The 17,418-nt window shown below is 47.9% G+C and overlaps 2 protein-coding genes across 2 annotated transcripts; both read right to left on the bottom strand.

The window, feature by feature from the left end:
• Positions 1–4,191: 4,191 nt before the first annotated feature.
• Positions 4,192–4,752, bottom strand: LOC309976602 (large ribosomal subunit protein eL32-like). The gene has a single exon (XM_082862276.1). The coding sequence runs from the start codon at positions 4,735–4,737 to the stop codon at positions 4,330–4,332; it is 408 nt and encodes a 135-aa protein (XP_082718402.1). The 5' UTR covers positions 4,738–4,752; the 3' UTR covers positions 4,192–4,329.
• A 5,397-nt stretch (positions 4,753–10,149) lies between these two features.
• On the bottom strand, positions 10,150–16,201 carry ZNF544 (zinc finger protein 544; the record flags this gene model as incomplete). The annotated part of the gene is made up of 5 exons (XM_082861967.1): positions 16,139–16,201; positions 13,447–13,538; positions 12,021–12,147; positions 11,512–11,733; positions 10,150–10,172 (listed from the first exon to the last, which is right to left on the bottom strand). The coding sequence occupies exons 2-5, from the start codon at positions 13,477–13,479 to the stop codon at positions 10,150–10,152; spliced, it is 405 nt and encodes a 134-aa protein (XP_082718093.1). The 5' UTR covers positions 13,480–13,538; positions 16,139–16,201.
• Positions 16,202–17,418: the final 1,217 nt, after the last annotated feature.

Genomic DNA, 17,418 nt, shown 5'->3' with positions numbered 1-17,418 from the left:
ACGGAATTTTTTTTTCCCAGTTGTGGCATGCAGACTTCTTAGTTGTGGCACATGGAGTCTTAGTTGCAGCATACATGTGGGATCTAGTTCCCCAACCAGGGATCGAACCTGGTCCCCCTGCATTGGGAGCACAGAGACTTACCCACTGGACCACCAGGGAAGTCCCAACAACTGTGTATCCTTAGTACACCACTGCCGTAAATTTCAGCCGTGAGTACAGTTGGATGCTGAGCCCCATGAATTCTAGAAAAATCTTTAGATGTGGGAGTGGTCTTGTGGGCCACCAATAGATTCACTACTGGTTGTATCAAATATACATTATGATTATTTTGGTATCTGTGTTTTAAAAAGTGGGGGTGGGGGTGGGCAGGGAGAATGGATTTCTGTTAAAAGGAGCCCCTGGGTCACATGTAACACAGGTGTGGTATCTGTTTAAGGTCTTCTAAAAATTAAGCCACAAATGTAAGTGAAACCAACAAAGAGGAAATAGTTATATGGATATACAATTTTGAGATTACTTTTTTTTTTTTTTGCAGTACGCGGGCCTCTCACTGTTGTGGCCTCTCCCATTGTGGAGCACAGGCTCCGGACGCGCAGGCTCAGGGGCCATGGCTCACGGGCCTAGCCGCTCCGCGACATTTGGGATCTTCCCGGACCAGGGCACGAACCCGTGTCCCCTGCACCGGCAGGCGGACTTTCAACCACTGCGCCACCAGGGAAGCCCGAGATTACTCTTTACAGCATGTTAAGATGGGTCCAATAAGCTGTAATTCTAACACTTCCTTTCAGGTGGGTCTTATGCACGTTTTGATTTGGAACCACTGGGTATGAGAATCATTTGGGCGGAAAGGTCTCAGGTTCCTATTTCAAATGAGCCCACTTCTTGGGTCCTTAAGAGCCTCCGGTTTCCGATTTATGAAAGGGTAGAACCCTCTCAGAGCAGGGCCTGAAGCACTCACTGTGTACATAGCAACTTCTGTCTTCCATTCCCCCCAGCCCCCTACATGCATCCTTCTTGTGTGATTCCCACAAGGTGTGGTCTCCAGGAACCCATAACCCCTATGCTTCTGTGTGGCGTCCCCATCTTGGGAAGAAGGGACTTGAGGGTGCTGCGGCATCACACGCATCTTCTGTACTGAGTCCCTAAATAGTGCCTTCACCGAACAAGGCTAATTTTAAGACTTGCTGAATGGAAATGTCTCTCAGGTGTTTGGTCAACAAGAATTGTCAAACAACACTCACTTTGCTAGATCCATTGCACAAGTCCTTCCTCCCAGGCCCCAGCATCTTCTGAAAGCTACACAAGGTTGGTCTCAGCAGCAGGACCAACTGCCTAACCAGGCAGCAAAGTCCCCTCTGTTCTGTCCACGCCACTGTAGGAAGGCATTCCCTGTCTCAAACTCCAAGTCTCATATGAATCATGTGGGCCGTTACTTATAGGGTCTTATGGAAAGTAAATACCAGGTAACTGCCAGAGTGACCTTGGGGGAGTACATTCAGTATTTGGTGGTTATACAAATTCACACACCTGTCTTGTCCACCCAGGTGTCCCAGGATACCAGCACCTCTCTGGGGCCCACTGACTTCCTGGTGATAAGGCTTCTGGAAAATAAAGTCTTAGAGCCTTAAAAGGACTCCAAGGAATTCTAAGAAGCCAAGGAGCCTTCCTGCTCTACTGGAATCAACTCTGATTGGCAAAACAGAAGAGCCTGACATCTTTTCTTTAAGCTCTTGCTTCTTTAATTTTCAATTTACAGTGACACTGAATCAAACGGAAACATGTACATAACCCCCAAATCAACTGCAGATGTCTTCATGCACTGTAGTTTCGCTCACCTATAGGTACACATTTGAAATAATTTGTTACCCAAATAAGAAGTGTACCACCAGGGAATAAAACGCTACAGAAGTTTTAAAATGGAAAGTAGCTGTCTCCTGCCCCACCTTACCCAACAGTCACAAATCCCATCAACCACTTTTAGCCATTTCTATTCTGGTTCTTTCTGAGGCCACCTCTGCAATTCTTTCAGTCTATAGACCTTACTGGCTTCCTGCTCTGATAAGGAATTTAGATTTGACTCACGTCGTTGCTCTTCTATTTGCTTCCAACTTTTTGTCATATTACTGTTTTGAGCTCTAGTTTTGGTCTCCTAAGTAACCTAAAGTATTGTATTTAAAAGCCCGCTTCCTAAGATGATGATACGGGGATACATTCCCCCCTTTCTACTTCTCTTCCCCTTTCTACTTTGTAACAGTCACAGGCTGTGCCATTACTATTGGTGACAGGACTGGGAACAATGGCACGCCACTCTGTTGCCATTATGAAATCTATTCTGTCACAGATCTGGGTTTCTTCCTAAAATTGAAAAATAAAAATAAACAGTATCTACTCTTTATATCAGAACTATGCAAACACTGTTCACTGAAGGGCCAATCAAAACAACGATTATATTTCCCCCTTTTTTTCCGATTTCCTGAGTCCTCTGCCTCTTCCAGGAAGAATTATTAACACAAGGGTCAAATGAATACTCCTTTCTAAAGTTTGCTTCAGGGGCTTTCCTGGTTGCGCAGTGGTTAAGAATCCACCTGCCAATGCAGGGGACACGGGTTCAAGCCCTGGTCTGGGAAGATCCCGCATGCCGCAGAGCAACTAAGCTTGTGCGCCACAACTACTGAGCCTGAGCTCTAGAGCCCGAGAGCCACAACTACTGAGCCCGAGCGGCAGAACTACTGAAGCCCGTGAGCCTAGAGCCCGTGCTCCCCAACAAGAGAAGCCACGGCAATGAGAAGCCCGCGCACTGCAACGAAGAGTAGCCAGCACTCGCCGCAACTAGATAAAGCCCACGTGCAGCATTGAAGACCCAATGCAGCCAAAAGTAAATAAATATATATTAAAAACATTTGCTTCACATTTGGACTGCAATTGTCTTGTACAATCTGTACATTTTCTCGAACAATTTGCTTACTTTGAAGTCTCTGATTTTTTTAATTAGAAGAAACATTCCTTTTTCTTAAAAAATATTCCTTTTCTACTTTCAAAATTCTTTCCAGAAGTTTCTGTGATGTGATGTGTGTGTGTGTGTGTGTGTGTGTGTGTGTGTGTGTGTGTGTGTGGCTGTCTTGGGTCTTTGTTGCTGCGCGGGCTTTCTCTAGTTGTGGCAAGCAGGGGCTACTTTTTTGTTGTGGCGCGTGGGCTCCTCATGGTGGCTTCTCTTGTTCTGGTGCACAGGCTCTAGGCACACGGGCTTCAGTAGTTGTGGTTCCCGGGCTCTAGAGCGCAGGCTCAGTAGTTGTGGTGCACGGGCTTAGCTGCTCCATGGCATGAGGGATCTTTCCGGACCAGGGCTCAAACCTGTGTCGCCTGCATTGGCAGGCGGATTCTTAACCACTGCACTACCTGGGAAGTCCCAGTCTGTGATGTCTTTTTAATTGTGTTCTCAATTTCTCATGCTGCGTGAATCTATCCATGATCTGAAGATGTTTCAGCTCTGGTGAAGTTTCCCTTTTTCTTTCTTTCTTTTCTTTGCTTTTTGGCCCAACAGTCTTACTTTTAATTTCAGGGAGTCTATTCTTTTTAAAAGAGCATCTTGCATTTATTTTTCATTTGCAATTATTTCTTGACTCACTCCTAGAATAAAACATTTAAAATATTTATTTCTCCTGAATATCTGTTCTCTTTGGCAGTTTTTTTTTCTGTTTTATCTTAGATTTTTTAAAAAAATAATTTTATTATTTATTTATTTTTGGCTGCGTTGGGTCTTTGTTGCTGTGCTTGGGCTTTCTCTAGTTGTGGCGAGCGGGGGCTCCTCATTGCAGTGGCTTCTCTTGTTGCAGGTCATGGGCTCTAGGCATGTGAGCTTCAGTAGTTGTGGCTCACGGGCTCTAGAGTGCAGGCTCAGTAGTTGTGGCACACGGGCTTAGCTGCTCTACAGCATGTGGGATCTTCCCGGACCAGAGCTCAAACCCGTGTTCCCTGCATTGGCAGGCGGATTCTTAACCACAGAATCACCAGGGAAGCCCCAGATATTTTTTCATTCATGTTGGAGACTTCCTTAATCATTCACTCCCTAGCTCTCATGATATTGAAGAAGCTATCAAAAAACAGAGGGGAAGCTCCACAGATGGGTGGGGCTGGTTTAATGGCACACTTTGCTTTAGGATTAAAAGGGTAAGAACCAGCTGTTAGGATGAATGTCCTTGAAATGCCAAAATAAGGCAGCACTTGTTCTGGAGCATAATACACCAGATTCCCTAGTCCCTCAGACTTTTGTTTTTTTTTGGGGGGGGGCATTTTACGGTTTTATTAAACGAAACGTGCACACGAGCTGTCTATTCATTTTCTTCGCTGCGCAGCCTGGTGTTGGGATTGGTGACTCTGATGGCCAGCTGGGCTGCTCTCTCTACAATGGCTTTGCAGTTCCTGGAGGAGGCGATGTGCACAATCTCAGCACAGTAAGGCTTGTTGCACGTCAGCAGCACTTCAAACTCCTTGACGTTGTGGACCAGGAACTTCCGGAAGCCGCTGGGCAGCATGTGCTTTGTTTTCTTGTTGCTCCCATAACCAATGTTGGGCATCAAGATCTGGCCCTTGAATCTCCTGCGCACCCTGTTGTCAATGCCTCTGGGTTTCCGCCAGTTCCACTTAATTTTGACATATTGGTCTGACTGGTGCTGGATGAACTTCTTGGTCCTCTTTTTGACGATCTTGGGCTTCACGAGGGGTCTGAGGGCAGCCATGATGCCGAGTAAGAGATGGCGGCCACCTCCGTAGGCAGCGCCGAGGACCTCAGACTTTTTCTTATAGCACATAATTCATTCTCTACTATATTTTTTGCTTACCCATGGCCAGATACTTAACGCAAGAGAGGGGAGAGCAAATTAGGAGTTTCACGGACAGACCTTCAATGAACCCTGCTTTCCTGCCCCACTTGTCAGTCTACAGCTCTGACAGGGGGGCTGTGACCTCCACTCCTGCAGCTCCCTCTTTGCAAGTTCCTAGCTACAGCCTTTCCCACTCTGCATCTCCAGGCGATGCTCTCACCTGCTTTCACCTTGCTCAAACCTGCAATAATGGCCTCTCCCACTTGCTTCACCACTGATTTACACTTCAGCCTTTTTTTGAACATGCTGCCGAGTTGACCTTCTTAACCAACCATCTGTGCACATGATTTTATATGTTGTAACATTCTGTGTATATACCGTTTTGAGCCCTGTTTTCACTTCACTTGACTCTTTTGATTAGTCAACCTAACTGAGCAACAAACTTAAGTTAGAGCGTGACAGAGTCCCTGAAAAATTGAGTCTACTTTTAATTCCAATAAAAATCATTTTAGAAGACTTCCCATCATTAGTTTTCCTTCGATTTGTTGTTTGTTTATTTTTGCCATGCCATGCAGCGGGATCCTAGTTCCCTGACCGTTGATAGAACCCAGGCCCCGGCAGTGAAAGGACCAAGTCCTAACCATTGGACCACCAAAAAATTCCCCAATTTCTGTTTTTAATTGCTGGTTTACACTGAACATAGCTGGCTTCAAATTTCATTACCAAACACCAACTTCCTCATGCAATGGTTTCTTCTTAGGTTGAGTGTTTGGGGCTCTGTGTAAAGAGTATCTTTCGGTTCCCCATCATCTCCATGAATGTGGAGACAACGTCTGGTTGAGTTTGCATGGCTGTATGCACTAAAAAGATTATCTGGTGGGTACAGCTCCATTCTGTGTTTTCTAACTTCTGCCGAGAGCTCTGACTGAATGTTTTTCATCAGTGGTCATATTCATGACCTAAATGCAGAAGTATATAAATTTTAGTATATATACAAATCACGTGTGCTCCTTTTGGAAACTGCAGGCTCCTGGATTTTACTGCTAGATATTCTGATATAGTAAACTGAGGGTAAGCTTGGTAATATGCAGTTTCAACACACACACTCCAAGCAGTTCTGATGTATATGGTCATTAGACTACACTCTGAGAATCATACCTTGGTCATCTGATGTCTAGTAAAGAGAGTCTGGCAGTGAGCTTTTCCATCTTGATTATTCATAGGGTTTCTCTCCCATGGGTTTTCTCATGTTGAATAAGGGATGTACTGCAACTGAAAGCTTTTCCACACTCATTACATTCATAGGGTTTCTCTCCAGTATGGATTCTCTGATGCCTAGTAAGTTGACACCGCTGGCTAAAGGCCTTTTCACAATGATTACATTCATAGGGTTTTTCCCCAGTGTGTGTTCTCTCGTGTTTTGTAAGGGTTGATCGATCATTGAAGGCTTTCCCACAGTCAATGCATTCATAGGGCTTTTCTCCAGTATGTGTTCTCTGATGTTCAATAAGGCGTGACCTCTGACTGAAGGCTTTAGCACACATGTTACACTGATAGGGTTTCTCTCCAATGTGTATTCTCTGATGCACAATGAGGGGAGACCTCTGGCTGAAAGCTTTTCCACAATGACTGCATTCATAAGGTTTCTCTCCAGTATGTGTTCGCTGATGCACAACAAGCTGAGATCGCTGCCGAAAAGCTTTCCCACAGTCATTACACTCATACGGTTTCTCTCCAGAATGAATTCTCTGATGTGAAAGAAGGTGAGAGCTCCCAGTGAAGCCTTTCCCACACTGATTACATTCAAACGGTTTCTCTCCAGTATGAGTTCTCTGATGTTCAATAAGGTGAGAGCTCCCAGTGAAGGCTTTGTCACACTGATTGCATTTATATGGCTTCTCTCCAGTGTGAATTCGCAGATGCCTAATAAGCTGAGTGCTTCGAATGAAAGATTTTCCACACTGGTTACATTCATAGGGTTTCTCTCCAGTGTGAGTCCTTTTATGTGCAACAAAGTCAGAGCTTTGACTGAAGGACTTTCCACAATGAGCACACTCATAAGGTTTCTCTCCAGTATGAATTCTTTGATGAACAGTAAGGTTAGAGTTCCACCTGAAAGATTTTCCACATTCATGACATTTATATGGTTTTTCTCCAGTGTGAGTTCGTTGATGCCTAATAAGTTTGGAACTCTGGGTGAAGGATTTTCCACACTGGTTGCATTCATAGGGCTTTTCTCCAGTGTGAGTTCTCTGGTGTACAACCAGGTCATAGCTCTGGCTGAAAGACTTCCCACACCGAGTACATTCATATGGCTTTTCTCCCGTGTGTGTTCTCTTGTGTACAACAAGCTTAGAGCAACAGCTGAAAGATTTTGCACACTGATTACATGCATATGACTTCTTTCCAGTCTGAATGATGTCACAGTCAGGAAAAGATGAGGCCATGTGGAAGGCACCACAGTCCTCCTCACATCTGAATGGTGCCTCTCCAGGATCACTTATTTCGGTTTGTACAAGGCATTCATCACACTCGTACTGACTTTCTCCAAAATTCATTGGCTTGTGTTCATTCAGAGACATGCTATGATTAATGCTGTTTCCATCGTCCTTACTGTCATTGCCATTCTCTGCTGAAAAAATTCTATTAAGAAAATGAAGGGAGGTACCACAGTTTAAAGAGTCACTACTGACAGTATAATCATAAGGTTTTTTATTTCCCGTGTCAACATTTGCAATTTTATTCAAGTAAGTGCTCTGACAGAAGGCTCTAGCACTTTGATGATCTTCACAGGACTTCAGATCAGCCCAGTTTTTCTGATGATTAATGAAAACCGAGTTCTGTTTCAACCTTTTAACCTGTGAGTTGAGCTTATGGAAATGTGTCCTTGTGGGTAATGTCGGAGGTAGAAGGCTTAGACTCAGATAACTACCCCCTTGAGCAAAATGTCTCTCTGAGGTAAGTACTGTTTGACTCAGAGAGTCCTCCTGGTGCTTCCCTAGCTGGTCCCTCCAATGCTGCACTTCTCCTAATGACACCAACCAGGGGCCCTCCTCCTGTACACAGTGTTTCATTTCCATGTGGTGAGATGGCTCTTCCACAGCAATACCCTCTTCAGAAGCTGACTCTTTATTTTCCAGTGTAGTCTTCCAGTCTGAAAGAAATCCAAATTGCCTGAATTACTGGAGAAGCATTAGGAGGGGAGAGTGGGATGAAGGAGACCACCAAGTATGAGAGGTATCTCTGGGTTTGTTTCTAATCCATGGACTGTAATTTCATGCAGGGTGTGAAAGGAAGGGATGGCTCAGCAAAGAGGAAATCAGTGGTAAAATACAAAAAAAGCAAGCAAAGGTAATGAAGAGATGACTCAGGAGGACTGGTCCCCAAAGAGGGAGCAGAGGAATAAAATAAGCAGGGAAGGGTGAAGCTTAAAGGAGAAATTCACACAAAAAATTTGGGTCTGAAGGTATAAAGCCCTCAATCACCACAACAGATACCTACATTCTCTTTGCTGGGACCTGTCAACATGATACCTTATTTGGAAAAAGGATCTTTACAGATGTGTTAAGGATTTGAGATGGGGAGATTATCTGGATGGGCCCCAAATGTTATCACAAGTGTCCTTATATGAGGGAGGCAGAAGCAGATTTGATACACACAGAAAGCATTCTGAACACAGAGCAAAGAGATCTGAAGGTGTTGGCCTTAAAGACTAAAGTGATGTGGGCACAGACCAAGGAATCCCACAGCCACCAGAGCCTGGAAGAGACAAGGAATGGATTCCCTACTGGAGCCTCTGGAGGGAGCATGGCCCTGCTGCACCTTGATTTTAACTCAATGATACTGATTTTGGACTTGTAGCCTCCAGAACTGTGGGAGAATCAATTTGTGTTGTTTTAAGCCACCAAGTTGGTAATCTGTAATAGCAGTCACAGGAAACAGGATCTTAACATGTGCCTCAACCTTATGATCCACAATCTTAGTCTATCCATTTCCTGGTGCTGGATCTTGAAACAAGATCCCAAACACCAACACTAATTTAATTTTTTTTTTTTTTTTGTAGTACGTGGGCCTCTCACCACTGTGGCCTCTCCCGTTGCGGAGCACAGGCTCCGGACGTGCAGGCTCAGCGGCCACAGTTCACGGGCCTAGCTGCTCTGCGGCATGTGGGATCTTCCCTGACTGGGGCACGAACCCGTGTCCCCTGCATCGGCAGGCGGACTCAACCACTGCACCACCAGGGAAGCCCTAATTTAATATTCTTAATGCACCATTTCTACCATCACTTCAGGCTGCCCACAGAGAAATAAAAGTCCCTTTAACCACTCCAGAATTGATGTCACAGACTCCCCAGAAAAGTGCTGTGGCCCCTGAAGCAGGGTGCTTGGCCAGACTGGGCCACAAGTGGACTCCACCAGCTGGTGACTTCTGAGGCTCGATTTCCTTGGCAGTAAGCCAGGAATCGAATGCTTAGCTAACAAGGGTTACTTCGACGCATAAATGAATCAGCATGTGAGCCTCACACAGTGTCTGGCACACGGTGCACTGCTATACATGGTACTGTTGATGTCGTCACCCTTATTATGGTTCTAAAGGGGATTCCTCCACCTGTTGAAGATACTGGGCCTTTAACAAAGAGTGCCACAGGCTCCCAGCTCAGGATCCTTGCCTGCGTCCTCCAGGATTCCCTTTTTACTTGTCACTTTGTCCACATACTGTCCTTTTCAGTCCTTTTCAGGTAGCCACCCACATCCAGTAATATCAAGGCCTTTGCCCAGTGTCCCATGCTTCTCTCCCTATGCCTGCCAAGGAGATAAGTATCCTCCATTTGGCAACGTATGACCTACACTCTCCGGCTATCCTTTGACTTCCAGGAGGACATTTCCCTTCTGCCCAACAAAGACCTTCTTTCCCTCATGGGGAAGGTCCTTATCTATGCCCAACCTCTCCCAACACCAGCACTGTTCTCCTTCCCAAGACACTGCTGTGTTCCTTTGGGGTGTTGACTTGGAATCTCTGATGATGAGAACTCTTCAAATGAAACAACAGCCCCATGAAGGGGAGTGAAAGGGTATTTGGAGGAGGAAAGGAAAGAAATCTTTGAGTGGCTAAGATATGTCCAAGATGTGCCTGGCTGTTGGAAACTGGGCAAAGGAGGTTAAAATTCTACAGTAGCATCTGCACCAAGATCTTGAAATGAGGAAGACAGATTGTGTGGGTCAGCAAGAAAGTAACGTCCATGACAGAAGAGAAGAAAGACACTGCTGGTAAACTAAATTCAGAATGATGTCATTTGAGAACCAAGGGTAAGTAAAAGTAGGTAAGAGTTCAGAAGTAAGAAATAACAGAAGCTGCAGGCAAGAGAGTAACAGGGTAAAAAGGCGCAGGAACACATGAGATAAATTAAACGCCTCCAGGCTAGGGCAAGGTGGTATAAAGGACAAACATGTTGCTTATTGCTAAATGAAAGAAGCCACTCAGCAAAGAACACGTACTGCATGATTCCAACTATAGGATATTCTGGAAAAGGTAAAACTACAGAGACAGTAAAATAATCAGTGGTTACCAGGCGTTAGGGTGGAGGGAGGGTGAATAGGTGGAGCACAGAGGATTTTTAGGGCAGTGGAGCTGCTCTGTATGATACTATAGTGGTGCATATATAACATTATGTATTTGTCCAAACCCACAGAACGTACAACACCACTGTGAACCTAATGTAAACTGTTGATCTCTGTTGATAATAATTTATCAATATAAGTTCATCGACTGTAACAAATGTGCCAAAGAATGCAAGACATTAATAACAGGGGAAACTGTGTGGGGTGGGGGGGTATACGGAACTCTGTACATTCTGTAAGCATGAAACTGCTCTAAAAAATAAAGTCTATCAATGGGGACTTTCCTGGTGGTCCAGTGGCTAAGACTCCGTGCTCCCAATGCAGGGGGCCGGGGTTTGATCCCTGGTCAGGGAACTAGATCCCATATGCCACAACTAAGAGTTCTCATGCCGTGACTAAAGATCCTACATGCCTCACTAAGACCCAGCACAGCTAAATAAATAAATAAATAAGAAAATAAAGTCTACGAATTAAAACAAAACAACAAAAGATCAGAAGCAGCCCAATTAGTCAGTATGATGAACATGTTCTAAAATAGATTGTGGTGATGGATACACATACTGCGAATATACTAAGAGGCTTTGCATACTTTAAATGGGTGAACTGTATGGTATGTAAACTGTATTTTGATACAGCTCTAAAAGAAAAAAAGAAAAAAAAAGAAAATTCCAATTAGGCTGACACACAGGGTAGGAGGTGGGCCTATGGGATGAGGGGAGGTGGGAAAGGAGGTCCAGGAAGATTTAGTAGGAATCCTTCTGGAAGGCTTGGACGCACAAGTTTTTACCACACTTTGGAATCATCTTGAAGACATGGGAACGTCCAACATGGAGGACGGCCGATCACCCAAATGGCAGAGCAAAGACCAGCCTGAAGGGGAGGGCTGAGGAGCTTCCACCCTGGGTAGAAGTCAGGATGAGAGGATGGAGGAAAAGAGGGGGCATGAGGATATGGGAATGAGATGCGGCAGCAGAGGGGTGAAGACCAGAGGAAGACGGGGACAGAAATGAACCCATGTGTGAGACATGTCCTGACCACAGCAACAAGTGTTCTCTGTGGGTGGGCTGGGCACAGAGACAGGCTGATGTGGATGAGAACATAGCTGCCTTGTTGGACACGAGGAGGCAGCAGAGAACACCTGAGCAAACTCCCCCAAAATGGCCTCCCTGCTCCTTGGACCTTAACCATTGGGCCGCTGGCCTGTTCTCACCTCGGGGAGGTCCCGGCTCCACCCTCCATGGGTCCTCCCCTTGCTCCAGTCGGGCGATCACATCCGGTTTTGAAAGCAGAAGCCCTGGTCAATGGAGGAAAAACAGAGGGCTTGGTCTTCTGCTTGGTGACAGGCCCAGCCCTCGCCCCTGGGGTCAGACGTGAATGGACTAGGAGGGCCCCCGCATCCTCCCGAGGAGATTTCCCACTCCCTGAACGACAAGCCACAGATCTGCTCTGGAGATGGAGTAAGCGGCAATACCAGGACCCAAATCTCAAAGGGACCCACTTCCAGCACGTTTTGGCCCAGCCTGGGCACACCCTTGAGTTGAGCCGCACTCTGGGTCCTGCGATGGGCAGTGCCTGCCTTACCCAGGGAGACCAGGTGACTGCAGGTCTCCAGAGTCACCTCACGGTACAGCATCCTCTGGGCCAGGTCCAGCTGTCCCCACTCCTCCCATGTGAAGGTCACAGCCACGTCCTTGAAGCTCACAGGTGGCTGAAACATCACTGGTGTTACCATGGGACCCTGCTTTCTCGACGAGGAGGTTGGGGGGACAGGACAGTACAGGGGAGGGAGAACCCCTTGCTCAGATCAGACCCAGACTCAGGCCCATGGCCTTTTCATTTCTGCCTGGGTATCTCATCTACCACTGGTCACACCAGTGATCCCGATTTTCTGTTTTGGGAAACAACGGGGACCCCTCTTGGAGATCCCCGTCCCCAGCCTCTCTACAAAATCACAGATTGGAAGCCAGTCAAAGAGGATGCTCTAGATCAGGGGTCAGCACACAGTGGCCCATGGGACAAATCAGGGCTGTGGCGTGTTTTTAGAAGGCCAATGCCATGAGCTGAATTGTTTCCCCATGAATCCGCATGTTGAAGTCCTACCCCACAATGTGACTTATCTGGAGACAGGGCCTTTACGGAATTAATGCTAATGGAGGTCATAGGGCAGGGCTCTAATGTGATGGGACTGGTGTCCTTACAAGAGGAGGAGGAGAAACCAGAGGCCTCTCTCTCTCCCTACTATGTGGAGACATAGAGAAGGCACCATCTGAAAGCCAGAAAGAGTCCTCACCAGAAACCAACCCTGCTAGCACCCTGATCTTGGACTTCCAGCCTCCAGAACTGTGAGAAAACAAATGGCTGTTGTCCAAGCCACCCAGCGGGTGGTATTGTGTTACAGCAGCCCAAGTAGACCAAGTTGGCCTCTCTGCTTCACGACTTGCTAGCTGGACACCGGGACGTGTCCCTGAACTTCTCGGCATGAGCTGCCCTGATGCGACTATGAAGACAGCCTCCTGCACCGGGGAGTCTCACAGGACATGAGTGCAACTGACCCCTGGCACCCAGGAAGCACAGGCAAGTGTATGATGCTGGGACCCTGAAGGAGGTCAGGGACCCGCACCCACCCGCCATGTGCTGCACCGTGAGCCATCTAAGGGTGACTGTGGCTCTTTATGGGGACACTCTCAGCTGCCCTCCTGAGTGGTCTCAGTGAGGATCAATGGGCCCAGAGTGCCTGCATGTTTATGGAGGCTCAGCTCTGCCTGCCCTCAAGGGCCCACTGAGCAAAAACCACAAATAAAAAGTCTGAGGCAGAGACCTGGCCCAGGGAACCAGGTTTGTGGAGTTCCTGGCTTGTTCACGCAGGGAGCCTGTAGACTTCACCCCAAGGCAGAGGGCAGCATTACAGAACTCTCGTGTGTGCTGGCCTGAGGAGTTGGGTGTTATCCTTGGACACATTTTACAGCCAAGGAGACTAAGGCAATGAAAGCGCAGGTCCCCAACTCACCTGAGACAGGATCTGCTGAGGATATGCCTCCATTTCCTCCTCATACCTGGAGAAGCTGTCCTGAAGAGGGCAGAGGTCCTCGGAAGGCAGGGCTGGGGTTGGGGGAACAATTAGGGATTCAGCCCCACCTAAGTATCTCCACACTCCTGAGTCCATTCTCATCCCCAAAGGAGAGGGTGGCCAATGCCAACTGAGGACCATCCCTTGGGGAGTGAGGGGCAGAGAGGCAGGGCTCTGATCACGTCTTCTCCCTGTTCAAGGCTCTGAGGTCAGCTGAGGTGGCCGAGCCAGCTTTCCAGTTGTGGAGAGGGCCAGTCTGCCTGGGTCCGGGCCTGGGCTACCCCAGGCTCAAGGTAAATGCCTTGAGGCACGTGCTGCGGTGTCTGAACCATGAGCCCAAAGATACACATTAGTCCTTCAACACTCAAATAAAGGAGGGACCAGTATTTCCTCTTATTTCAAGATACTAAATAGGGAGAAGTGGAGGCAGTGTCAAAACAATTAATCGTACAATTAAAAAATATCCCAATGAAACATCAGCTGGTTTCTAAAAACGGAGGTGGGGTATGGGGACAAGGAGGATATGAAAATCACCAGGAGGACAGCTAAGGGCACTCTGAGAGGTGGGTATCATCCTTCTGGAGCTGCTGGGTGCTGCCCCACTGCCCGTGGGCCACACCTATTATCCCCTGCTTTGCTTAACACTGTCGTTGCTTCCCATACTCTGCCCATCTAGTATCTTGGCTGTAGTCACGTGACAGTCCCACTGAGACAGCCAGGCAAAAATCCTCCCGAATCTTGCCCCAAACCCTTCCCTATGTTTGACTCCCTCTCACCCTGCCTGTACCAAAAGCACACCCACACCATGCACACACACAGATGTTCACCACACCTAAGAAGGCCGCTGAAGACTCTACATGATGCTACCTTGTTCTGACATTCCCATCCATCCACGGGCAATCTCCTACTACCCGTGTCCATTTCCACCCTCTGATCCTCTTCTTCCTAGTCTGGAGACACCCTAGGGTGAGGGCTGGGAACACCTCCCCTCCGCAGCCAGACTGCCTGCTTTCGAAGTCCTAGTTCCACCACGTGCCTCTGTAGGACTCTGAACAGGCCTCCTTAACCTCTCTGAGCCTCATCTGTAGACATCCGGGAGAAGAGCACCTGCCTTGTGGTGCTGCTGTGATGATTATGTGAGCTGCATTTACAATTGCTTAACATTGTGCTGACACACAGTAGGGGCACAGCAGATTTAATTATATGGGTTATAGCTGGACATAAAACTCCCCTTCTTTTCCTCATGCTGGACCCAGGAGGGGGCTGGTCTGGCAGGGGTCCCTCTTTCTAGAGGCCTCTCTTTCTCCTTCCTTTTCTAGTTTCCTCTTTCCCTGCCTGTGAGGGGGTGGGGTTTCAAGGGCTGCCCCAGGCTTTATGTCCAGCCTAGACCTCCCTCCCAAGTTCCCTGTCACTGCCATTCCCTCCTCCACATCCAGCCATGTCTCTAAAGACTTGATGAAATAAAATTCATATTTTATGGCAAGATAAGAAAAATTTAAACATAAACTTTTTCTCTGCTTGTTTGGGTCTCTTCCCTCCCATTTAGTGTGTATCCTGTATCTGCATTAACCCTATCTCCTTAGGAGACAAAGTTCCTTCTTTGTAAGGGGTCACAGTGACCCACTACTGGCTTCGTACTGCAGTTCTGGATTACATAAACTGTCAACTCATCATTTGATATATGACCCTTTGTCTCAAAAAGGTATATAACTGTGCTTTGATCTCTAGGGTGGAACACTCCTCAGAGCTTTCTGAAAGACTATTTCCTGAGTTATAATCCTCAGGTTCACTTGAATAAAATGTTCCATTTCTCGGCTTCCCTGGTGGCACAGTGGTTAAGAATCCGCCTGCCAATGCAGCGGACACCGGTTCGAGTCCTGGTCCAGGAAGATCCCACATGCTGTGGAACAACTAAGCCCGTGTGTGCTCCACAACTACCGAACCTGCGCTCTAGAGCCTGCAAACCACAACTACTGAAGCATGCACCTAGAGCCTGTGCTCTGCAACAAGAAAAGCCATCCCAGTGAGAAGCCCACACACCACAACGAAGAGTGGCCCCCGCTCGCTGCAACTAGAGTAAGCCCGTGCACAGCAACGAAGACCCAGTGCAGCCAAAAATAAATAAAACGAATAATTTTTTTTTAAAGTTCCGTTTCTTTCTTAGATCAACTACGGATTAACTCTATCATTGACAAGACTCCTGGACTCAACACAGCTGAGAGTGACCACGGTTCCTCATCTCTTGCACTGCGGCCTCCATCCTGGCTCCTCACTAGACATGGAAAGTCAGAGTCCTCCTCATTCTTTCTACTCCCTTGGCACTATCCCTTGCACTGAGTTATCCACCGCCTGATGCTTTTACTTACTGAGGCTCTGTAATCCAAACCCCAGCCCTCACGCACAACGGAATTTGTGTCCCTGCTCTCCACACCACTATACAGCGCCCGCTCACACCGAGCCCCCTCTCACACCGAGCCCTTAACTTGGGGCATCATCAAACACAACCAACACAGGCCAACACCCTGGTCCGGAGTTTGCCCGATGCCATTTGCTCTGCCAGGACTGCCCCTAATTCTTTGTTCATCTGGACAACATACGCTTTCTCTTCAAGTTAAATTAAAAGTCCACGTACCAGTGGAAGAAAACGTGTCCACGTTCTGGGGCTGGGGTGGCCTCGCGGGTACAGCTGACCCCCCACGCGGGTTCCCGGGCCAGGCTCACCTGCGCTCGCGGGTAATGGCGGCACTTCCGGTGGGTGGCGGAAGTGCGCGCTCTCGGCGCAACGAACTACAAGTCCCAGAAGGCCGCGGGCTGGCGGCCGTTTTTCTCGCTTCAGTGACAGTTTTTCCAGCTCCTGCTGCGGCCGTTGCTCCGGGCGGCGGCGGCGGCGGCAGCGGCAGCGTCGAGGCCTTTGGTGTCTGGGCGTCGGCGACCCAACTTTTTATCTCTTACGACAGCTCGGGACAGCTGAGAATGTTGCTCCCTTTAGCTCTGCCCCTCGGCCCCGAATTAATGGACGACTCTGATTCTCCTCGTGGGCGTCTGCGACACAGGTCGAGGGCGCGACGTTCGTGTCTGAACCGTGCACGGCTTCGTGCTTTCCTCGTGGGCCTTTGCAACGGCCAGACCTGCCGTGGAAGTAAAGGGAGACCACCTGGTGAGGACCACAGAAGACGTTTTTTCAGAGCCCGCTAGAGCAGGGGAGTCCACCACAGTCTTTGCGTTTGGCAAAGGCTCAAAGGCCGGCACAGGAGAGGGAAAGCTTGACAGCAACAAACAGAAATGGCCTCAGGTGTGTCCTGAGTGTGGAGTATGGAAGTTGGAGGCCGGCTAACTAGTAGTGGGTCATCCTATGTGATTGCTCGGGGGAGCTTATCTGGCTTTCTCTGGTGGGTCGTAAGTGGGACAGGGGCAAAAAATAGAGATTGTGGGTCAAAGAGTTCTGTTATATGTGGTCTGGCCATTGTTTGTGGGGCTAAGACCCACAGACCTGGTAACCTGCCCTGGCTTTTCAAGGAGGGAGAGACCACAGGAAGCCTTCCCAGGCCTGCCTTCTGGTGGGAACCACTCTGGCTCTACTTGAACCTCAGGCATCGTTAAGCTCCTGGATTGTGCTCTTGTGTCTGGGTTGCTCCTGCGACCAGTCTTCCTTGCCTTGACTCTCCTGGAGTTGACCTTCTTGGTTGCTTTACCTAAGGCCATTGCTTCTTATTTGCACACTTCATACTTGCTCATGTGACTCTGCAACTTGTATATTCTTCCAGAATGTCTGGAACCTAACTTCCCAAAGGAGAGTCTTGATGGAGTGGTCTCATACCTCTTGCCCTGTGACTGAATTAGTCAAGGGCATTCTGGCCAAGGAGAAATGACAAGTCTGCTGGGGGCTTCTGGGGCAGTTTCCCTCTCTCTTAA

Source organism: Leucopleurus acutus (genome assembly GCF_964270905.1).
Source record: "Leucopleurus acutus genome assembly, chromosome: 20".
Taxonomy (NCBI): domain Eukaryota; kingdom Metazoa; phylum Chordata; class Mammalia; order Artiodactyla; family Delphinidae; genus Leucopleurus; species Leucopleurus acutus.
Note: the sequence above shows the minus strand (reverse complement) of the source record. Positions and strands in the feature narration are given on the sequence as shown.

What these genes read in the sequence shown, in the direction of transcription:
- LOC309976602 (XM_082862276.1), bottom strand. Translation starts at nt 4,737, where the DNA reads ATGGCTGCCCTCAGACCCCTCGTGAAGCCCAAGATCGTCAAAAAGAGG.